The sequence below is a fragment of the Coregonus clupeaformis genome, chromosome 28 (genome assembly GCF_020615455.1).
Source record: "Coregonus clupeaformis isolate EN_2021a chromosome 28, ASM2061545v1, whole genome shotgun sequence".
Lineage (NCBI taxonomy): Eukaryota > Metazoa > Chordata > Actinopteri > Salmoniformes > Salmonidae > Coregonus > Coregonus clupeaformis.
Window position 1 is genome coordinate 22,523,080 of NC_059219.1, and position 24,570 is coordinate 22,547,649.

At 43.2% G+C, this 24,570-nt stretch overlaps 1 protein-coding gene across 36 annotated transcripts in view; it reads left to right on the top strand.

Moving 5' to 3' along the window:
- The window catches only part of LOC121557994 (poly(rC)-binding protein 3), a 29,041-nt gene extending 5,640 nt beyond the window's left edge, over window positions 1-23,401 (top strand). Inside the window, exons 1-15 of one of the 36 annotated variants that reach the window (XR_005998447.2) lie at window positions 7,576-7,835; window positions 14,704-14,878; window positions 15,116-15,139; window positions 15,282-15,323; window positions 15,443-15,559; window positions 15,686-15,817; window positions 16,042-16,170; window positions 16,892-17,035; window positions 18,492-18,533; window positions 18,849-18,899; window positions 19,178-19,283; window positions 19,806-19,861; window positions 20,109-20,278; window positions 20,441-21,009; window positions 21,867-23,401. Coding sequence is in view for 35 of the 36 variants with exons in the window: in XM_045208771.1 (XP_045064706.1) it covers window positions 14,798-14,878; window positions 15,116-15,139; window positions 15,282-15,323; window positions 15,443-15,559; window positions 15,686-15,817; window positions 16,042-16,170; window positions 16,892-17,035; window positions 18,492-18,533; window positions 18,849-18,899; window positions 19,178-19,283; window positions 19,806-19,861; window positions 20,109-20,278; window positions 20,441-20,495 (1,149 nt within the window). In the remaining variant the exon portion in view is untranslated. Of the gene's footprint in view, window positions 1-5,419; window positions 5,487-7,568; window positions 7,836-14,703; window positions 14,879-15,115; window positions 15,140-15,281; window positions 15,324-15,442; window positions 15,560-15,685; window positions 15,818-16,041; window positions 16,171-16,891; window positions 17,036-18,491; window positions 18,534-18,848; window positions 18,900-19,177; window positions 19,284-19,805; window positions 19,862-20,108; window positions 20,279-20,440 lie in introns of those variants that run through there. The other 35 variants (XM_041871447.2, XM_041871448.2, XM_041871453.2 and 32 more) reach the window with 35 other exon arrangements.
- Window positions 23,402-24,570: the final 1,169 nt, after the last annotated feature.

Genomic DNA, 24,570 nt, shown 5'->3' on the forward strand with positions numbered 1-24,570 from the left:
TATCCATGGTGGTGCAGTACTCTGGCTGGTTATAATCCCTGTCCTGTATCCATGGTGGTGCAGTACTCTGGCTGGTTATAATCCCTGTCCTGTATCCATGGTGGTGCAGTACTCTGGTTGGTTATAATCTCTGTCCTGTATCCATGGTGGTGCAGTACTCTGGCTGGTTATAATCCCTGTCCTGTATCCATGGTGGTGCAGTACTCTGGTTGGTTATAATCTCTGTCCTGCATCCATGGTGGTGCAGTACTCTGTCTGGTTATAATCTCTGTCCTGTATCCATGGTGGTGCAGTACTCTGTCTGGTTATAATCTATGTCCTGTATCCATGGTGGTGCAGTACTCTGGCTGATTATAATCTCTGTCCTGTATCCTTGGTGATGCTCGCTACATGGGAGGTAACTTCCTCCTCCTCATTTGATAGTGCCACATCATGCTGCGTGTGGCCTGTATAATCTACATGTCTGATGTCATCACATAGCATTAACCTGTATAACCTACATGTCTGATGTCATCACATAGCATTAACCTGTATAACCTACATGACTGATGTCATCACATAGCATTAACCTGTATAACCTACATGTCTGATGTCATCACATAGCATTAACCTGTATAACCTACATGTCTGATGTCATCACATAGCATTAACCTGTATATCCTACATGACTAATGTCATCACATAGCATTAACCTGTATAACCTACATGACTGATGTCATCACATAGCATTAACCTGTATAACCTACATGTCTGATGTCATCACTAATCCTAACCATGGAATATGATGGTTTTTCCATCCATGTGGTCGTTTGATTGGATTAGTGTAACATGTACTGTATTGGATATGTTATTTAAGCAATAATGCCCAGGGGGGGTGAGGTATATGGCCAATATACCACGGCTAAAGGCTGTTCTTAGGCACTACGAAGTGCGGGCTGCCTAGATACAGCCCTTAGCCGTGGTATATTGGCCATATACCAAAAACCCCAGAGGTGCCTTATTGCTATTATAAACTGACACTAGCCACACTGACACTAGTCAAACTGACACTGTAATTAGAGCATTAAAAATAAATGTTTTGTCATACCCGTGTTATACGTCTTTTATAAACTGGGCGTTTCGAGCCCTGAATGCTGATTGACTGACAGCCATGGTGTATCAGACCGTATGACAAAACATTTATTTGTACAGCTCTAATTTAGTTGGTAACCAGTTTATAATAGCAATAAGACACCTCGGGGGTTTGTGGTATGTGGCCATATACGTGCCTAAGAACAGCCCTTAGCTGTGGTATATTGGACATATACCACACCTCCTCGGGCCTTACTGCTTCAATAGAACACTAACAAATCTACAAATCGCGCGTTGAGAAATGATGTTGCAAAAACAACTATCTATTGAGGAGGTGAATAGCATCAGTGAACGTTGCGTTTGATTAGAAGTTAAAAGGACGATTCCTCTGGATATATGGACACTGGCAATACTAAAGGAAGACCACATACCGTGACGTGAGAACAGAGACAGACAGACAGGCACGGTTAAAGTTCCATTTCAGACATTCAGCCCCATTCATTATTGGTTTTAGCTGCAAGGCAATGTGGACCCATTACTGGCTGCATTGACCACATCAGAGAAGAGGGTCAGGACATATTTTCCATTAGGGGCTGGGATTGTTGTTGTGGATTATGGGGCAGTGGGGGCACAGAGGGGAACGGGAGGCTTTTAGAGGGGAGGGGAGAGGAAGCTGCCTGGAGGAGCTCTGTTGTTTTGCTGAGACAGAAGGAAGTGCCGTGCACTCTCATCCCCACAGATGAATAATGCTGATCATTGGGATGAAAAGATGGTCAAAGATTACACAACTCTATTCTAGGACCAAATCGGACATCAGGGCCCAGTTTTTCAAAAGCGATCTATCTGGATTTCACTTATCGGATAGGATTAAATGCATAGAAATAGAATGAATAGCACGGGAGTCCCCATTGAAGCCAATGATACGTTCGTCCTATTCATTCTATATCTATGCATTTAATCCTATCCGATAGAAAAACTGGGACTTGGATCTTACAGTTTTTCTCAGTCGCTTTGGTGCATTTCTTAGATCAAAAGTGCAATTCTTGATACTACTTGTACAAATTCCAAATCATCTAGTCACTTGTGCACATCATTAAAGCAATTTCTTATTCCTTTGAACAAATTGCAATTGCTTTTGTACATATTGCAATTGATAATGTACAAGTGTCAGCTTTTTTCCACATTTTCAATTGCTCATGTCATGTTGATCAAAATATAGTAGATGAGTCTCTGTTGAATAGTCTTACCCCTCAAAACATCTAGGCATTAGTTCCTTGCATAAGCCATTACATGCAAAATTGTTGAACTATTTGTCATAAACTGTCAAGCATAGTTTTACACATTTCTATTACAAAAACGTAAATTGCTGAATCGTGCAGGTGAAATTAACCCTCACTCATGAAGGAATGTAAAGTGTTAGTTCAACCAACAATCAACCAGTTGTCTAAATTGCTCAAAGGTGCATCTCATGAAGAATCAATTGGCAAGCATATATAGACAGACCACAACACAGAGTTGCAATTTTCCAATAATGGATGGACCAGGAAACGAACAGGGTCAACAGCCAAGAGGAGGAAGAAGAGGAGCAAGGATGCGTGGTGGAAGGCAAAACAGAGGAAGAGGCAGAAGAGGACATAGGCGCATATCTGATGACATAAGGGCCACTATTGTAGACCATGTTGTCAATCATGGCCTTACAATGGCTGAGGCGGGTCGAAGGGTGCAGCCGAATATTGGGAGATCAACCGTGTCCTCAATAGTACAAATGTTTCAAGAGAGAACAGGTATGTCCACCAATGTACAGTGCACTGTTACTGTATATAAGCAGTATACTGTATACTTCCTACAATGCTTCATATTACAGTAGTCCACTTGTATTTCACAGCATACAGAAATATACTCTATACAGATACATACTGCACCTTACATGCACCCACCTGTATGTTTTACAGTAAAATGTGTGTTCGCATAGTTTTTGTCTATGTGAAAGTGTGCGATGCATCACTGCATTTTTCCACACATAGGACTGCAAGATTACCTCAAACCGGTGGCAGAGGACGCCTTTTCACACCTCAACAGGAGGAGGCTATTTGCACCATGGTCCGAGCAAACAATGCCATGAGACTCAGGGAAATACAAAGGACCATTATAGAAGACAACGATGTCTTTGAAAACATCCATACGGTTAGCATCTCAACCATCGACAGGGTGCTGCATAGAAACCAGATGAGTATGAAACAGCTGTACCGTGTACCATTCCAAAGGAATGAGGACAGAGTTAAGGAGCTACGGTACCAGTATGTACAGGTAAAACATATATCTATGTAACTACTTTACAGCAACATTTTATAGTGTTACATAGTACAGTAAGCATAAACTGCACACATTTCCATTGCTGTGGAAGGAACATGCAATATATGTACATTTTATGTCACTCTTCCTTACCAAAACAAATTCAACTGTGTGTTCTGGGATATAGCGTATAATGGAGTTGGAATCAAGTGAACCCTCTCACAACTTTGTATACGTGGATGAGGCTGGCTTCAACCTGACCAAATGCAGAAGGCGGGGTCGGAATATCATCGGTCACAGAGCTACTGTGGATTTGCCAGGCCAACGGGGAGGAAATATCACCATGTGTGCTGCTATTTCGGAGCATGGTGTCCTAACCCATATCCCCCTTTTAGGGCCATACAACACCCAGCATCTACTCAACTTTTTAGAGACTCTCTACAGGGCTCTCATCCCTGATGATGAGAGGGGTCTGTTTAGAGAGGATTTGCCAAAGTATGTGGTCATTTGTGATAATGTGAGTTTCCATCGATCAAACATCATAAGGCAATGGTTTGTGACCCACCCGAGGATGCTCATAGAATTCCTCCCACCTTATTCACCATTCCTTAACCCAATTGAGGAGTTATTTTCAGCATGGAGGTGGAAGGTGTACGATCGTCAGCCACACACACAGATGACCCTGCTGGCTGCAATGGATGCAGCATGTGAGGACACCACAGTAGACGCCTGCAGAGGATGGATAAGGCATTCCAAAAGATTCTTTCCACGTTGCATTGGAAGGGAAAATATCCGGTGTGATGTGGATGAGAATATGTGGGCTGACAGACAGGAACGTCTGGATGTGTAGAGACAGCACTAGAACAGTGCTGTGGGCAAAAGTTGTGCCTTAGGGGTGGTTTCCTGTGTTTCTTTCTAATTTAGTTTTTTTTCCTTTGTGCCCCTTGGGTTGTCCAGTCTCTTTCAATCAATAACCCACATACAGTAATATGTAAATAGTACTGTTGAAATTGATATATGCCATAGAAGTGCAGCCTTGTGCATTTTCAATACAGTAACTGTCATCCAAACTGTAGCCTAAGTTTACATCAGGTAATACTGTCAAAGTACACAGTTCCATTGACAACATGCCTAAACATTTTGACAACCTTGTTCGTGAACAATGACTCAATGACTTATCATTCTGATGACACTGACATAATCATTGGCATGAATATTTACTTTTGAGAGATGTACTTTTGAGGATTTTTAGTGACTGACTAGCTTTAGAAACATATCTATTGTATATTGCAGTTTGTACAAATTGTTCTGAGAAATGCACTTATTATTTTGCACATGTTAGGGATGATGTGAAAAATGCACCAAAGCGACTGAGAAAAACTGTAACATAACTTGTTAACGCACTATTCTGCCTTGCTGTGACAAAGTGTGTTGTAAGACAAATCTTATTCAGTGTCTGTTTGTTACATACTGTAGACAATGCATGGGACCAGCGGCATGTGGCTTGTGGCTTCTCAGCAATCAATAATGATCCTGCAGCCCAGTATACGTCAGTTGGTTGTATAAAAAGCTATGAGTATTGATATAAAATGTTCATTGGCTCAGGGGAAGTGCTTAGATAATCACCCCCAAAAAGGCCCTTCCTGCACCCCCGCCCTCACACACACACACACATAGACACACACACACACACAACACTCGTTATTTGGTACCTCAGCGAGGTCAGCCCCGCCTCCTTTAGTCACCATGTCAACAATCACTGGCGGGATCGACTGTTCCTTCTCTCCCTCTCTCCCTCTCTCCCTCTCTCCCTCTCTCCCTATCTCCCTCTCTCTCCTTCTCTCCTTCTCTCCTTCTCTCCTTCACGCCCTTCTGCCTCCATCAGGCCTGCCTGTTCCTGACGGGGGACTGGGGTGGCTATGGGGAGGGTGCTTCTCCCACGAGGGCTAGTCTGGGTTGGGTTGGGCTGGGCTGGTCACCTTGCTGGAGGCTATGAGGGCTAGTTTACATATAGAAGCAGGCCAGCCAGCCCACACCTCAGAGTGTCCTTTGTCCTCCATGTTTGTCTGGTCCCAAACTGAACCTCCATCTCCTCCTCTGGAACTTTCCCTTCATCTGAACCGGTAAGATACACTGCCTGACCATATGAATACTACTAGGTAAAGAGGCCTTCTATAAAACTCACTCTGAACCTTTTGCATGGACTTGAGACGTTTTTAAATATCCTTGCCATCTCAAGTGCATAATTAGTATGTGTGGTTGCTATGGGGGGTTGTATATGTTTATAGTAAAACATGCACTGTGACAGCCTTGGGATATGGAGGAATACATTGGCCACGTCCCAATACTCTCAAATGTGTTGCTTTCCTTATCTCCTTTCCTTCATGAGCACTGATAGGTACAACGACTGGGACAGGTTTCCAGTTCCACAATATCACTTTCACCTATCAAGTCCTTTCAGATCAGTGGGCACTAAGGGAAGGAGACAAGGAGAGGACGCTGTCTAAAACTATGGGGACAAGGCCTTACTTTGTAATAACTTGAGGAAACCCTGTAAAGTTCAAGTCTGTGTCTGTGGGGCTGCCACCATGTACTCTTGGTTTTGAAGGAGAGCCCACAGCGTTATTTGAATATATAACAGATTCCCTGTGACACTGTGTGTATACTGTTTAGCCCCACTGCCTCTCTCAGCCTCTTATGATTCAATGTGGAGCAAATTTAATGCTCTATTTGTGGTATTCTCCCATAGGCCATTCGACAGGCAGGGTGGTGGGGCGGCTGTGGGGATCATTCTGTGTTTTTTGGGGGGTGATAAATTAAGTGCAAAAAATACACATATTTAACACACATTGTTAACCTCACAGACAGATAGAACGGATAGACAGACAGACAGACAGACAGAGAGATAGATAGATAGATAGATAGATAGATAGATAGATAGATAGATAGATAGATAGATAGATAGATAGATAGATAGATAGATAGATAGATAGATAGATAGATAGATAGATAGATAGATAGATAGATAGATAGATAGATAGATAGATAGATAGATAGATAGATAGATAGATAGATAGATAGATAGATAGATAGATAGATAGATAGATAGATAGATAGATAGATAGATAGATAGATAGATAGATAGATAGATAGATAGATAGATAGATAGATAGATAGATAGATAGATAGATAGATAGATAGATAGATAGATAGATAGATAGATAGATAGATAGATGGATGGATGGATGGACGGACAGACGGACGGATAGATGTTGAGTGTTTAAGAGGACATATTTAAACCGAGACATGCATCTTGCTAAATCACCATGGGGTATATTTTATTTATTTCTTCCCTCTGAACAATGGAAATTGAGTTGGGACACACTCCTCACTGTTTGTGTTCCCTCTAATCCGATGTCTGTACCCCTGTACCCCCGTCGCCCACATCGCCCCCCTCAAACCCTCCACCCCCTAAACTCTACATTCTGTCTGTGCTGCTGGGGTCCCAGCCCTAATAACGTGCTGGGATTAAATCCTGCACAACTGTTCATCTGACACAGGGTTGGATTTGAGCTGGATTGGATAATCTGGATGGGATGCCTCTAAAGCTCCCTGTAATCCCCCCTCCCACACACACACACACACACACACACACACACACACACACACACACACACACAGCGCCAGATTAGAAGCCAGCCGGGAGGAGCCAGGGTGGTTCGATGGTGGCTGGATGTCACGACAGACAGTGATGTGGGGTTTGGGCTTTGACCTCTGCATCTCCATCCCTCCATCAGCCTCATCCTCCAGGGCATGCAGACCACCACCCCAACCCCCAAACCAACCACCAACCCTGGTAGTCCCCTGTCACAGACGTTGGGGGTCTGTGGTTTTAGGACTACAACGATGGGTGCCATTTTGCTGGCGTTCCATGGCGGTCGTTGTATCTGAAAATAATTTGGGTGTTGTGTTCATGATCAGCTAGAGAAGAAAGCGGTGGGTTGGTGGGTTGGTGGGTGAACAATTGACCTACAGGACAGGCGAGTGCCTGGGGGTGGCTATGCAGACCTTGACACCCCGCCTCCGTAGACATGCCCCAATGCCAGTGTGCCTCACTGGGCACCCCCTTTGTTCCGTTTGGGGGTCGGGGAGGGGGGGATGTTGACACCATCCCGCCTCATCATACAGCCTATTTACAGTAGACCACAACATAGTCAGTGTAGTCAGGGGATCTCACTGCCAGAAATTGTTCGGCTAGGATGCAAGGCTGTTTCATTTCGTCATTTTATTTCGAGAGGGGTCACGGGTTCTCTGTCTCGCCCATGTGATTTGGCCTTTCCAACCAATCAGATATCACAATTCAGACTGGGCATAGCAAAGGGGAGAGGGAAAAAATCATTTTCATTCGCTGTTTTTTAAAATCTTTTGCGAAACGTCGAAAGGGGTCGCCGTCTGTTTTACGCTGCACGAAGGTAATACCTATTTTTCAGCTTCTAGATCAGGTTTGAGGAAGGCCTCTGTTGAGTCCAGTGGTCATATTGCTACTATTCAAATATGTATTTATTTTTATAAACAGATATGGTGGAAATGTATCATATGTATGTACAGTAGGCTTGTGTTGGGCTATTCGTAAATCAGGCTTCATGGCAGCAGGAGACATTGGCCAATGTTGAGTTGGGAAATGTCTTCAATAATTAATCAATGTCTGTAGAGTTATCGTTAAGTGGCGCGGGAACAGCAGCCATTGACATGTTGTGAGTTCATTATCTCGATCCCATCGTTATTTGAAACCCCTTTGTTTAGTAATGACAAATACAGTGGGCATCGATCTGACGCAATTGTTTTAGCCGTTGCTCTTAGTGTGTCCTTCATTAGGCAAATACAAAGGGTGTTTTGACCCCATGTGTGTGCTGTGAAAGTATTTCTGTATTCCCTTGAGAATCGCCGGTTAGCTTGTTGGTTGGACCCCTCTCTTTGTGGTCCCTCCATGTTCCCTGCTATTGACTCACCATTATGATCGTATACATTCGGGCTAATTGTTTAATTTAATTATCGGTTAATTGTTCCTTTAAGGTTGGTTCTAATGACATTGTGATGTTTTGAGCATCAGAAGTGGCGTAGTTCTATTGTGATGAGTTCCGCTGACCTTGTCCACACTGTAAATGGTAACGGAACCTGATAGCCAATGTGATGGATGTATCTAGTCCTCACGACCATTATCCCAATCATCCTCACTATCACATTAGCTCTCTTGATGGTGTTCTTGGTCCGTAGGAACAGTCAACGTGTCATTTGGCATTATCAGTAATTCATGTGAACTGTGGGATTGAACTAAGGAAGCACCAAATCGCTGAGATGTATGTTTCCTCCGTAATGGTTAGGACAGGTTTTAAAAGATCACATAATTGTTAAAATATTGCATGATTGACATCTCCAGTAATAATACCAAAGGCTGGCACTATTATCTTTTTTTAAATGATCAAATTAATATTTGTATTGGAATTTGGAAAACTAAATATCATTGTAATCTATCAAGGAAGTAAAAATACTATGATCAAAAATTGTATTAAAGAATTTCAAAATTATTTAAAAAAAATACGTTTACACTCGACCCATTTAACATGACTGTGATCTGATCCATGCATGCCCATTCAGCGGAGCCTTGACTTAGTGACAAGCTGTGATCTCATGTACATTTGTGGGAGATCTAAGATGGCCGACCTCACGCTTTTCTTTTAGCACCACATTCACAGTACAACATGGTGAGCTACAACACAAAACGGGGTCTATACTATCTATCCCGTCGTAGGCAATGGCACATTTTACGACCCCATTTTGTGATTCGATTCTTATTAGGGGACAGTGGCAAGTGTTTTTGGGGCCACACGTGCCCCATCCTTCTCTTCTCTCCAGTCTCGCCCGGCCTGCTGAGGTAGGCTGATGTCTCAGCGCGGGGGCGGATGATCTAGAGTGACAGCGCTAGAGTGTACTGTCATAGCCGGGTAGAGGAGAGGAAGGCCGTTCGCTCAGCACCACAGACACCCCCTCCCCACCGCCCCCTCCCCACGTCCCCCCTTCTCCCCCTTCCCATCACACTGCAACAAAAGCCTAGCTAGCGTCAAACGAGACCAGAGCTGCTGCTCACATCTCAGTGTCCTGCATCTACAACACATTCTATTCTATAGTTATTCTATTCTATTCTATTCTATATTTATTGTATTTTATTGTTATTATTAATATTATTATTGTATTTATTTAAGAGTCTCTTTTTCAAAGCAAGATCTGACAACTTGGGTGGGTGCAATTTTGTCTCTGGACCCTCTGGTACAACACCAAGATATTTGGTTATTTTATTTTGCAACGGCAACACAAGTTTAACTTTAATATCTAACATCAACATCTACTTCTCTGCTGTCCGCTGTCCCTCTTTCCTCTTACTTACTGCAGGCCATTTTTTATCCAGCGTTAGAATCTAATAGAAGTGGAATGGTGATTTTAGTGACAGGCTCAGTCATGCAGGAGATGGTTCTGCATGAGTCATTAAAGCAGATCGAGTTCTTCATATGGGGTTTCCTGCTGTTGCATCCTCATGGTATTGAGGAAGCATGGGACATCCTTAAGGCACCCCCAAATGCTGCCCAACATAGTCCGTCTAAAAGGTTAGAAGTGAGAGGTCAAAGGTGATTGAGGGGGCATATTGGTGCTATTTGAGGGTGCTGACTTGCTTTTAGTGAGTGGTTCATTGCAGCTATTTTCCTAATGAAAAGTTTGGTTAGTGGGGTTAGAATGTAGAATGGACTGGCAGTCTGATCTCTGACTGGCACTTCTCTTGGCTCCTCATAACAGATTACAATGCTGCGTCATTCACCTCTTTACCAGAAAACGTGGCCAACCAAAGAGAATATAGCTACGATTTGTGTGCCATGTGTAACATATGTATGCTCTTTTCTAGTTTGCTTGTGTGTTAACTTATGCTCTATTAATTACTCAATGATTGAGCTCAAAGGTCCTTTGTAGAATCAGGGTCAATTTGAGTCGGAGCAGGCAAACATACAGAGTATATGAATGTGGGGTGCACTGCTTGTGAAGATCCAATGTCTTGAGCCACCGTCAGTCTCAGTTTAGTGGTCTCTCTCTCTCTAAGGCTTTGGTTTACAAGTGTATGCTTATGGAGGGTTTATATCAAAATTATAATGACATATCTCTAGCTCGGTGGATTAAAATGGAACAGATGACGGGGCTTTGGCCTAGATTATACTGCGAGTTCTGTCCTCCATTTTCCCATTCCTACAGATCTCAGTCTTTCTCTCACGTGCGCTGTAAGAGCCTGGTTTGATGTTTCAAATAATTTGTCTCAGACTTTGCGGAGATTTTCAAACAAAACACATTTTCCAACACAATCTCCAATAAGGAAATATTAAAGACGCTGATTGCGTGTTCTCACAGGTCTAAGCTTGAGCAAGCATACAGTACACACAAGCACATGCACCAACTCACACACAGCTGACCAGAAGCAGGGAAAGGCAGCAGTAAGGCCGGATAAGGTGAGGCAACACTGCAGAGAAAATGTCTGGCTCGTTTCTACAGTGCATAATAAGACTGCAGTGCTGGGATTCCTTTCTGTAGCCCAGCACTTATCAAGGCCTCTGTACGGCCTCTCTGTCATTCCCGGGTGATGTCTCCCAATTCTATCAAATATCTTTCTCTCCTTTTCTTCTTATCTTCCTGAGTGCTGACAGAATCCTTTCAGGTGATCAGTGCTTGGGTCACTTCTATTTAAGACTCACCTGTCTCAGTGAGGGGCCGTTACTGTACTCACTCAAAACGCTCTCTCTCTCTCCTGCCCACCCTCTTCGGATACTGAAGACAGCTATTTTCACAAACCTCTCTTTTCATATTTACTAAAGTGTTCTCGGTCACTCACAGTCCAGTGGGCCTACATAAGAGGAGTCTTCCTCCATTGTTAGCTCTACATAAAAGAGCTAAGAAATGAAAAGAAAGACAGACAGGCTTCTTCTCTAGGAGTGAATCTGCAGCATGCAGTCTGTTCTGTACTGGGCTGAGGGCAGGCAGGGCAGCAGACGAAGGGAGAGAGGGAGAGATGAAAGAAAAGGAAGAGCCATTTTGTGCGCGGTGTTGTCCAGCCGAGCGTAAAGCGTGATTAATTCAATAGCAGAGCACCATAGAGGAGGAGGCCAGCAGCTCTGCAGCTCAACACAGCTCTCTCTGACCCACTTACTAACTACATCAGATGTCACGAGAAATACTGCTCTCTCTCTACCACTTTCTCTCTCTCTCTCTCTCTCTCTCTCTCTCTCTCTCTCTCTCTCTCTCTCTCTCTCTCTCTCTCTGTATCTCTCTCTATCGCTTTCTCTCTTTCTCTCTTCCTCTCTCTCTCTCTCTCTCTATTTATTTTTCTCTCGCTCTCTCTCTATCTCTCTCTCTATCTCTTTCTTTCTCTTTCTCTTTCTCTCTCTTTATTTGTATCTCTCTATCTCTCTCTCTGTCTCTCTCTTCCTCTCTCTCTCTCTCTCTCTCTCTCTCTCTCTCTCTCTCTCTCTCTCTCTCTCTCTCTCTCTCTCTCTCTCTCTCTCTCTCTCTCTCTCTCTTTCTTTGTCTTTATTTCCAACTTGTTGATGTAATAACTCCGTTAACAAGGGAGATAGAGCATGGTCAACAAATACATTGTCCAGTGCATCGAAAATACACTTGAAAACACTATTGGTTGAATGCAGACACTGGATTTTGATAATGTAGTGTTCGGTCGGACGCATTTATGAACCTTCACTCTGTTGCCTCACTCATTGAATACGGTGGTATTGTGTCCTAAATTGCATACCCTACTAATACATTCTAATACATAACTGATGTTAACCATTTGGGATTCAATTAAATATCATTCAACCAAGGGACACAATAGGCACATTTGGAGATAAAACAGGATTTTGCATTTTAAATGTGTTTTTTTGAATGCTGCCGCTCTCTCAAATAGAGGTCCGAGAATGGTGCCTAATATTTATCTGTTGAAATAAAAAGCAAGTTGACTGGAAGGCATGGATGGGGCATGGATGAATCATGAGTCTGTGACCTAATTCTATTGTTCTCCAGTGGATGAGGGAGAAAGTGGTGGATGGTAGGAGAGCTATTCAAACACACCACCAGGCACACGAGAGAAAATGCATTCTCATTTCAGCCTCACATGATGGCTCTCAGGAGGAGTGGACTGATTGACGTCTATAGGATTTGTTTTCTGCATGCCGCTTTTTGTGTAATGACTTGAAGAATGCTTCAAATAGCCAACCTCAATTGGAAGGCATTTCCATCACCATGTATGCCTTCAGAAAGACTAGGAGCGGTAGCTACATATACACCAGTATTTATATTACCATACCACAGAGAGAGGTTGCATCCTCTCCTCTAGTTCCATCACCAAAATAACCCCGGTAACCCCTGGCTCCAGCAGTCCATTGGGCTACGGTCTCAGCCAGCCTACCACACCCCACGTGCATCCCCAGCCCCCAAACCCCCCCTCCTGCTCTTGGTCTTAGGGGGTGTATTTCTGTCCCTGCCCTAGCCCTGTGGCAGGCCTGCACCACTGGGTTTATCTCTGTCCCTGCCCTAGCCCTGTGGCAGACCTGCACCACTGGGTTTATCTCTGTCCCTGCCCTAGCCCTGTGGTAGACCTGCACCACTGGGTTTATCTCTGTCCCTGCCCTAGCCCTGTGGCAGACCTGCACCACTGGGTTTATCTATGTCCCTGCCCTAGCCCTGTGGCAGACCTGCACCACTGGGTTTATCTCTGTCCCTGCCCTAGCCCTGTGGCAGACCTGCACCACTGGTTATCTCTGTCCCGCCCTAGCCCTGTGGCAGACCTGCACCACTGGGTTTATCTCTGTCCCTGCCCTAGCCCTGTGGCAGACCTGCACCACTGGGTTTATCTCTGTCCCTGCCCTAGCCCTGTGGCAGACCTGCACCACTGGGTTTATCTCTGTCCCTGCCCTAGCCCTGTGGCAGACCTGCACCACTGGGTTTATCTCTGTCCCTGCCCTAGCCCTGTGGCAGACCTGCACCACTGGGTTTATCTCTGTCCCTGCCCTAGCCCTGTGGCAGACCTGCACCACTGGGTTTATCTCTGTCCCTGCCCTAGCCCTGTGGCAGACCTGCACCACTGGCCTGGCTCTTAAACCCCGATTAAGGCTTTTTATGTAATCTGACCTCTGGGATATTGGAGAGAGACAGCTGGTTGCAGAACCCTTTCCTCCCTTATCTCAGAGACTTCCCGTGGCCTCCCGCTCTCTCTGTTTAGCTTATCATACAACCACTGGTTCTCTGTCTTTTTACAATGGGTTGTGATTGGTTGAGACGCGTTCTAAGCCATACTAAAAAAACTGTTTAGCACGGGTAAGCCTATGACGTAAAAATGAGCGTCTTGTATTCTGTTCCATCTGAGAAATCCCTACGTATCCAGTGTCCCATCAGCCCAGCCAGCCATATCATTAACTTGATCTCCACTGTAAAAAGCATCTAGACATTATTTCCCCTTGCTTCTAGCCTAACATTTGGTTTTTGTACAAACGTTGCTGTCTGTCTCTCGACATTTGCAACATTGTTTCAATATTGACATGTGACAAGTGATAAGAACGTTGCCAGCCATCATGGCAACAGAACATTTAGAATGAACGACTGGCTCACGTCCCATGAACCAGTATCATTTTTATGGATATAAACAAAGAAATGTCAATAGAAAAACAGGTAAAAGGACATGAAATGCAGCTACAACCAACCAACCATCCCTGTCATGGCCTTCCTAGTCTCTTATGACAGTCTTAGCGCATTTAGTTCTGGGTTCAGGGATTATGGCCTTCCCTGTCCCTACACCTTTATGATGTACACGTGTAGGATCTTAATTTGATCACCCTTTTGTTGCTCTGAAATGTAGATGAGCTTAATAATTTACATAAATTCACTGAAAACCCACACTAACACACTGTTATATTAACAGTATTTCACTTTTCATGTAGCCTACCTTTGTCCAGCTAATAGTCTAACCACTGATCAAGCAACATTATGGACTAAACGTTCAAATCCTGTTGCTGCGGGATTCTTTTGCTGTGACAATATAGGTCAAATTAAGATCCCAGATCTGTAGTGAGTTATAGATTGTCCTCTGCCAAAGCACTGTCCGCCCCTCAGTCTATAAAACTCTTCCTGTCTGAACAGAACTCGAAAGGTATCCATGAGCTGGTTCAATCCATCAATGATATCCAGTGGTAGTTTGCTACCTCTGTTTCCAGTGGGCCTGATATTGAGTGGGCGTGTCTCATCCTTCTTGTCTTGCAGGTGACTGGTTGGCTGGCTGTTCCATCACACTCTCATTGGCCCTGGGACTCTTCTTTTACGTGACCACACCCCTTCCTTCACATCCAATCCCAACATGGAACCACCCAAGGTGCAGCAGCCAGGCGAAGGAGGCCTCAACGTCACCCTCACCATCAGGCTCCTGATGCACGGCAAGGTACAGTTCCAATACTCTCAGATAGTTTCCTTTACTTTGGTTCCAATACCCTCATATGGCTTCCTTTCGTTATCTCCTTATCTCCTTCACGACCACCGTTGGCTATCAAGTGTTTTTAGATCTGTGGTTGTGAGAGAGACAAGGAGAGGTCGCTATTCAAGGTTTTTGGGATAGTTTCTGTCATGTATTGAATTGGACGTTGATGCTAACTATTGTTGAACCTCTGTCTCTTTGCAGGAGGTTGGAAGCATCATTGGAAAGGTAACTATTATGTTCATAAACACATCACAATCATATGAATATTACAAACTGTTTTAAGATGAGTATTCTAAACAAAATGGGACATCTCTCCGATGTTTTAACTGCTATCTGTCTGTTGTCTGTCTGTTGTCTGTCTTTTCAGAAAGGAGAGACAGTGAAGAAGATGCGTGAAGAGGTAAGCGCAGTATGTATCCCATAATGCACCTTACCCAGTTTAAGTATGCATGGTAAATGGATAGTATTTTATTTAATACTTAATGATCTACTTTATTTCTCTAACTGTGTCTACTGTTTGATCCACAGAGCGGTGCACGCATCAACATCTCTGAGGGAAACTGCCCAGAGCGGATAGTTACCATCACCGGACCCACAGATGCCATCTTCAAGGCCTTCGCCATGATCGCATACAAGTTCGAAGAGGTATCTAGCATACATATTTCCCTTGATCTCCTCTTGGTCATGCTTAAATGTACAATGTTACCTGTTAAACCAGGTATTTTAATACAATACTTTTATACTAATATGATCTTTATGATTTCTTCCCAGGATATAATCAACTCCATGAGCAACAGTCCAGCCACCAGCAAGCCTCCTGTCACCCTGCGTCTGGTGGTCCCAGCCAGCCAATGTGGCTCCCTCATAGGGAAAGGAGGCTCCAAGATCAAAGAAATGAGAGAGGTAGAAAATTGCATAAGTAGTGATAATGATTGATTGAATTTGCTTGACAATTTATTAGTTAGTTAATGATTAATTGGCAAAAAATACATATACAGCCAGTACATTCTTTTTACTATTGATAACAGTAGTTTGTTGAGGAATCGTTCCTATCCGGATTGAGGACCAGCTATTTTTCATTGCACCTTCCACAGTACACATGCTTAATAACAGTCCTCCCACTTCAGTCCACAGGTGCTCAGGTACAGGTAGCAGGGGACATGCTGCCCAACTCCACTGAACGAGCAGTCACCATCTCAGGGGCCCCGGAAGCCATTATCCAGTGTGTCAAGCAGATCTGTGTGGTCATGCTAGAGGTAGAGTATGGAGGGATGAAGGAGGAGGGTCTGATTCAGTCCACCCAGAAATACACAGGAAAAATACATTCACACAGACCTTAGGAATCAGCTAGAACATACAACGTGGAAGTACAATTGTTTTTACCGTCTCGAACATCTAAGGGAGGAATTAGGATCTTGGTCGGTATAGACCATGGGACAAAATGATTATGACAATGTTGTAGATGATGACTTCCCAGGTTGCAATGAAATAGCCTACCTATGAGGTAAAATAATGTGATTTCAGTTGTCAGTGTGCTCTATACACAACACCTATTTTATGTCGCTGCATGCATCCACAGTAAAGAACAACAGTGTGATGTAGTGAGTGTCACAGACTGTCTTTTCCCAAGGCACTGTCCCTCAGTCTACAAAACCTCTTCCTGTCTTCTCTTCTCTTCTCTTCTCTTCTCTTCTCTTCTCTTCTCTTCTCTTCTCTTCTCTTCTCTTCTCTTCTCTTCTCTTCTCTTCTCTTCTCTTCTCTTCTTCTCTTCTCTTCTCTTCTCTTCTCTTCTCTCTTCTCTTCTCTTCTCTTCTCTTCTCTTCTCTCTCTCTCTCTCTCTCTCTCTCTCTCTCTCTCTCTCTCTCTCTCTCTCTCTCTCTCTCTCTCTCTCTCTCTCTCTCTCTCTCTTTACTTTATCCCCCACCCACTGCTCTAACACTCTCTCTTCCCCTCTTCCCCTCTCCTCCCTCTCCTCAGTCCCCACCGAAAGGTGCCACTATCCCCTACCGCCCCAAGCCTGCCTCCACCCCCATCATTTTTTCAGGTGGCCAGGTAAGAGCCGACCCGCTGGGGGCCTCCACCGCCAACCTCAGCCTCTTACTGCAGCACCAGCCACTGCCTGTTAGTGTCACTTCCAGGTTTTATCACTCATCTCCTCACCACCACCACTGCCTCTGCTAGCATGATATCATCACCACTACCACCATCAGAACTGGGCTAGCTGCCATTTCAGCGCCAGTTGACTCAGGACTTCATCCTAAACATATATATATTTTATTTATTTAAAAAAACTATAAAAATCTAATTTGATGTTGGATGGAGTTTCTGTGCTGGCTGGTGTTGAAATGGAATTCAGCCCAGTTCTGACCCCATTACCACGCTGTGAACCCCGATGAGCACACATCAATTAGGTCCAATCACATTCCCCTGACAGGGGGTCCTCGACTCCTTCCTCCAATCACATCTCTCCCCAACCCTCACCGTAGCCACTCCCACCTGGCTGTTCTCAGCCAGTGAAGTTAACCTGAACCTGATTGATGTGAGGGGTGAAGAACTAGAGAGGGAGTCTAGAGGACAATGGATGACCTTGCAACATGATTAAAGAGAGCAGTTATTATTGTAAATACAATTAAAATAAAAGAGGTTGTAAGCCTACCACTTTGTTTCTTTCAAACAATTAACATCGCCCTACTACCCAAGAAAAAGATCTGTAACATGTTTAGTACGTCAGCAAAGTATTTGTGTGCAAGCTCCCATTGTTTGTCCAACTCCCTCCAAACAGATATTATATCACATTTCTTTATGAATAATTGCCTGTAGTATGGCATTATCTCAAGTTTCACAAATGGTGACTTGAAAAAATGGAGCCACATAAGTGGTCAGAGACTGAAGTAGACAGTTATGTTCAATATTCAACTCAATACAAGGGATATGATATCTGAACTGTTTTTCAAGGTTGCTCATAGATCTTTTTTTGCTAGCGCTGTATGTTTAATTTTGACATGAATTTAACTTGATTGCCATAAGAGATGATACTAAGTAAGACAGGGTTGGGCTCTATTCCATTTCAATTCCAGTCAATTCAGGAAGTACACTGAAATTCCAATTCCAATGCTTTTCAATGAGGGAAATGTAGAATTGGACTTTGGTTTACTTTCTGCATTGACTGGAATTGAAATGGAATTGACCCAACCCTGCTAAGAGAATACTGAAAGAGTTGTCAAGTGACTAGAATCAGTGAATATGACTCTGATAGATGTGGGCTCATGGATGTAGACTACTACTGCCCCTAGTGGAGGTATAGTGGAAGTACATGGACTAGGACTTTCCCAAACTCAGTCCTCGGGACCCCAAGAATGGCACGTTTTGATTTTTGTCCTAGCACTACACAGATGATTTAAATAATAAACGAATCATCCAGCGTTGATCATTTGCATCAGCTGTGTAGTGTTAGGGCAAAAATCAAAATGTGCACCCCTTGAGGTCCCAAGGACCGAAGTTTGGGAAAACGCTGACTTAGCCGCTTCCATCAGAAGATTCTAATAGCGTTGTATGTTTCTCCCTCCTCTCCTTCCAGGCTTACACCATTCAGGGACAATACGCCATCCCTCACCCTGATGTGAGTTCTGATCCCCATGATGCAGTCTTCTCTCTACACTCTAGTCTCTCTGTCCAATCCTATTAATATTAACCCATAATATTAATACTACCAATTCTGAAAAGTAATTTCTGTCTCTTTCAAATCTGAAATTACTCATAACCTCTGTCCTCCATTTGGAGCCAAACTTCATAGAACTTGGCCTGTAGAAAAACTAGCAGAGGGATACAGAAATAAAACAGTTATTTCCTTATCCGTCACTCAGAATAATAAGGATACCGGTTGCTCAAGTGAGGAACGTGAAAATTAAGTCGTACTAATGCAATATTTCTTCAGGGAGGAGGAGGTCAATTTCAAGGAATACCTCAACGTAGTCAAATGGACATGGTATGTTTTATAACGCCACATTGGGTCCAAGTGTTTCAGACACAGACATCCATGAACAAAATTTCACATGGCACCATCCAAACACACAGAGACATTCTTTCTTCACCGACTCGGGCCAAGTCCTCTATGAGTTTCCTTTTCTCTCTCTCTCTCTCTCTCTCTCTTCCTCCTCCTATCTGTGTCACTGCTTCTCCTGAATCCTGTCTTTCTTCTTGTAGTGTTTCTTGGTGACAGACCTGACCTGTGTGTGTGTGTGTGTTTTAACGATGCCCTCATAGCTCTGCTGTCCCTCCTACCCCCCTCAGCAGTTGACCAAGCTCCACCAGTTGGCTATGCAGCAAACCCCCTTTAATCCCCTTGGACAGACCACCCCTGCCTTCCCCGGTACGTACCCACCTACACGAGAACCACCCTCTACCAAATCTCCTTCTCTTTTTTACCTGTAGAGACACACACACACACTTCCTCCTCTTTCTCTCTCTCTTCCTCTATCTGTCTTCTTTGTTCTTTCTCTTCCTGTCGTTCTTTGTGCGCTTCCAGTGACATGGCCACCTGGTGGTTGCTCTTGTTGACGTTTATGTTTTATTTGTAGTTTATAAAATATATATATATATATTTTCTTAATTTGCTTTTGTAGCGCCTTGAAGATTTTGGTCCTTCCAAGTTAGTTTTATCTGGGTCAGCGGGTAAATCTCCTCTGGTTTGAGAATGAACCCCCTTTTCAAGAGAGAAGGAGAAGCCACAGCCTGCTCTCTCAAGACCTCTGCAGAAGCAACTCCAATCAGGGTTCCGGCTATAGGTCACCAAAGCTAACTGTCACTCACAGCGGACGTCACCCTCCCGTGCAAAACTCTATTTTATGCCGTGTCCCCCCTCTCTCTCTTTCTCTCTCTCTCACCCATATAGCAGGTCTGGATGCCAGTAACCAGGCCAGTACTCATGAACTCACCATTCCCAATGATGTGAGTATGGGGACCATGGAGCTTTTCATTTTACATTTGTCATCTATTGCCATGTAAGGGAATGGGGAAGGGGATTTGACTAATAGTCACTAAATAGTTGAACAAAAATGTACCACCATGGATATATTTGTAAAAAGAGACAAATAGAAGAAAGGGGTCAGTGTGTCATGGTGCGTGTGACTTTGTATGCATTCCGTTCAGACTTTGCTATTCCCCTGTTTTAAGTCCTTCCGCCTCTTCTTCCCAGCTAATAGGCTGCATAATCGGGCGCCAGGGAACCAAAATCAACGAGATCCGTCAGATGTCTGGGGCGCAGATCAAAATTGCTAACGCCATGGAAGGGTCATCGGAGCGCCAGATCACCATCACAGGAACCCCCGCCAACATCAGTCTGGCACAGTACCTCATCAACGCAAGGTCAGAGTCCTGACACACACACACACATAACGATTGACAAAGGGGTCAATAGTTCACCTGTTGTCCTGGGGGATAATCTGTTTGTTGTTATTACATTATCTTCAGGTGAAGTATTTGACAGAAACAAATATGTACTCTCTTTCCCATCATGCCCTGTGGCAGGTTCAGAGACGTGGCGGCCATGTGGAATGACCCATCCTCCATGACGACATCCTGAGGATCCAGCCCGGCCGGCCTCCACTCACTCTGCTCCTCTCCCTTCCATCTCCTGACCACTGAAGACATGATGTTCCTACCGAACTCCTGATGATGATGCCCTCTAGACTAATGGATCTGGCTCTGATAAGAACTCCCTCGACCCTCCAGCTTACTACCATGATCGCTCTCTAATAAGGGAGTTGTTGCTTTCAGAGAAACTGAAAAATAAGAAATGTCTTTGTTTTCATTGATTTTAGACCTTTAGACAAGTGTTGAAGCATGTTGAATGTTCATTAGGATCAAATTGTGTTATTCTGCATTATCTCTCTCTATCTCTATCTCTATCTCTGTTAGTGTTACAAAAATAGGATTTCAATATCAGTTTGAAAATTTTTTTACAAAAAAAATGTAAAAGTGTGAAAACATTGGAAAAAATTGCTATTGTTTCATTTTCTAGGTGCTGGGTGATGCTATCGGCACAGTATGGTGGGATGTAGCCCAATGATTACTTCATGATGCTCTTTTGAAAAGAGGTATTTTTATCTAAATTAAATCATTCTATTTTTACCATTATTCGGATCCTTAAAATGATCTACGTACTAATCTGATCTCTACCCATAACTCTTTGCTGCATCACATGACCCCTTTGAGCCAATGGTATCACTCCTAGAGCCCTCCTTTCTATGTTAATTTCCTGTATTTTACATTATGACTTATACTGCATGTGTTCAGTAATGTATTGTATGTATTTGAGTATTCCAGTTCGGTGTATGTGTTCCTACATATGGTGTTGCTATGTTAGGGCTGGTGGGAGGAGCTATAAGAGGACAGCTCATTGTAATGGCTGGAATGGAATTAATGGAACGGAGTCAAAGGTGTGGTTTCCATATCTTTGATGTGTTTGCTACTGTTCCATGAATTCCATTCCAGCCATTACAATGAGCCCGTCCTCCTACAGCTCCTCCCACCAGCCTCCACCGCTCCAAACCTTTTCCGCAAGTATTTTCATGACCTTTTTTTGCCATTCACGTCTAGTCCTACAACTACCCCAAATGAATAACTCTCCCTCACAACCTCCAGGAACCCTATTAATAGTACTTTAGAAGCATGAAAGGAAATTACTCAAGAAAAGAATCATCAGTGGCTAAAAACTGTATCCTAACTGACTGAAAACTAAAATGATTGTTAACTCGATTTCTTAACGAAGACTACTGTGGGTGACCACATAGTCAGCTATGCTACGCTCATGCAATAGACAATTAAATTCTTCATTATACTGTGGACTGCCTCTAGTATGTGAGGAATTAGTTGGACTTAAGACTATTGCTGTGTCCAAATTCTCTTAGCTGGCTTCCTTTCATCGTCTCCTTCACTCCCATGTCCACGATAGGTAAAAAAGGCTTCAATGTACTACTCTTGAAGGAAAGGAGACCAGGGGAGGAAGCTGCTTGATATTATTGGCCACAGGTTTTTGGATGGAGCCAAATGTTTATGGGCCATGGAATGTTCTGGGGTTCATTGGGGAACCCGTGGGGCCTGGGCGGACGTGTCTACTCCCATGCCGCCACTTTCGCGATTGTTCATCCATCATGTTATTTTTATTATAGTATTGTTTATTATTTAATGCTTTAGGTTTTGAATGTCATTATGCTTTTACGACGATGTCAACAGATTAAATGACAAAGTCCTGTTGCTCATTTTAAGTGATGATTTAAAAAACAAAAAATTACAATTCTATTTATGGTTTCTTGGTGCATTATAATGACTTTTTTCGTTGATCAGGATATTTAAGCTAGAATTTTTTGTGTGTACTGTATTGGATTTCAGGGTAGGTTTGGGCTATATTTGCTTGGATTAAACATGTAAGATTCCCTTCATAACAATTCTCAAGCTTATTCAAAGTATAGGCGGTTGTGACATGTCATGTTTGCAAGCTTGGGCTGAGGTCATATTCAGCATTGATGCATATGAACAGCCGTTGAATGTTATCCTCTCAACACAGGTCATTCATTCACTGTCCAACTGGTTTCAAGTACAGTAAAAACCATCTTGGTGTGGATTTTCATTCTGTAAGATTGGCTACTTTCATGTAACTCCCTGTTTTGGTTTCAATATGCTGAGCCTGACTTTGGGTCTAATTTCAATCGCTTTCATCATATAAACGTGATATGTCAATGGACCAAATGCTGTACTGATGTACTGAACGATGCATAGTTGATTATTATTCTGCAATAATACTTACATTTTGATGTTAAACTTAAGTAGTAGTGCTAGCCTTGATATTATGGGTTTGTGTTATTCGTTTAATTTACAAATTTGTCATAGCTTGTAATTCAATGGAATGTTTGTCATTTAAACAAGTTAAAATGTATATTTTCTTTGGCAAGCTCGCTTTTTAGAACTGTTCTGCTTCTCATCATGGATTGCATTCAGACTAGGCAGGAATATTGAATTGTTGAAATAGTGATGCCAATGTGATTTCAATAACTTCAATATCCATATGTTGTTACAGTGTATTGAAACTGTATTTACACTGGCGTATATGACTGAGTATACACACCTACTGAAACAGACTAAAATGCAACTGATGCAATAATAAGGGAATGATGTGCAATTACTATTTTTTGTTTTTTCTTGTGCATATAATACAAGGAACATTTGTCACGTATTTACAAATCATTGTTGCTTCTTGATTTTGTTTCTTTCTGGGCTGCGGCAGTAGCAAAAATGTGAGGTTTTTTTTTCAGTTTTTGCTCCTGTATATTTTGCTTGTTTGGAAAATGTAACAGAGCTTGGTATATATTTTCAGTTGGATTATTTGCAATGAGCAAATCTATATTAGTTTGAAGCAATTTAATTATTTAGGTTACTTTTGAAATTGTTTGTAATTATGAAAATGAATAAAGTTTTTTTTCTTCTTGTGAACGTAGGGTTGTCTTGCATCATTTTGATATCAAAAGGGGCCGGGGTTTTCTGTGTAGCCCATTAAAATGTTACTGTCAATTGCAAAAGACACATGCCATCTTGTATGTCTTCTTGAATTTTTCATCTTGAGTGCCTCATCTTGAATGACTCATCTTGAGTACCTCATCTTGAATGACTCATCTTGAGTGCCTCATCTTGAAAATATCATCTTGAGTGTCTCATCTTGAATGCCTCATCTTGAATGTCTCATATTGTATGTCTAGGAGATACCACTAGAGAGCGATGCAGGAGAAGAAACCAGTATCCATTATTATTATTATTATTTTTAAACATTATTTTATTTTACTTTTATTTAGATGGGGGGTCACCATTGAAACCAGGGTCTCATTCTCAAGGGAGCCTTGTGAACATGAACACACAATTCAATACAACATAAAGCAAAATAACATCAACACAATACAATAAATACAAGACCAATCAAAACAAACACAACTATCACTCGCTGCTTTACGTGATTGAACAGTAAATACAAACATACAGTATGTTACGCAGAGTGGAACAGGGGAACCCAAGAGCAGACTCAGACGAGGAGACTGGGATGAAGTAACCAAGGTATTTATTGAGACACAGAGGGAAGATGGAGTGCAGGTCAGGCGAAACTGCTGGAAACCAGGTGAGGAGGCTGCGGCTGGAGCGAGGGGGGTTGAGACAGGGTGAGCAGGTCCGGAGGGGAATCCAAGGGAGTAGTAGAGTGGGGAATCCAGGACAGAGCAGTAGGATGACGAGACGTGGGACTGGAGACAGGGACCAGAGTCAGAGCGGGCAGAACTGTAGCGGAGAGGAAACCAGCGTCAGGCAAGGAAAACAGGCACAACAGGATAACAGGATATGAATAGTAACAGAGAGCAGAGATTACGATCTGGCAGTGTGGAAGTGGAAGGACTGAGTATTTATAGAGTCTTGATTATGGAACAGGTTGCAGCTGGTGGGGATCTGCTCTGACTCCATCACACCTATCTCCGCCCACACAATCACACACACACACACACGAGAGAGAGAGAGGGAGAGGGAGAGAGTACTGGGGGAGTGTGGCAGGTCAAGGAGACACAGGATGAGCAGTAGAGGGCGTTGCAGGAGCAGATGTGACACAGTCTGTCAGAAGTTGAGGC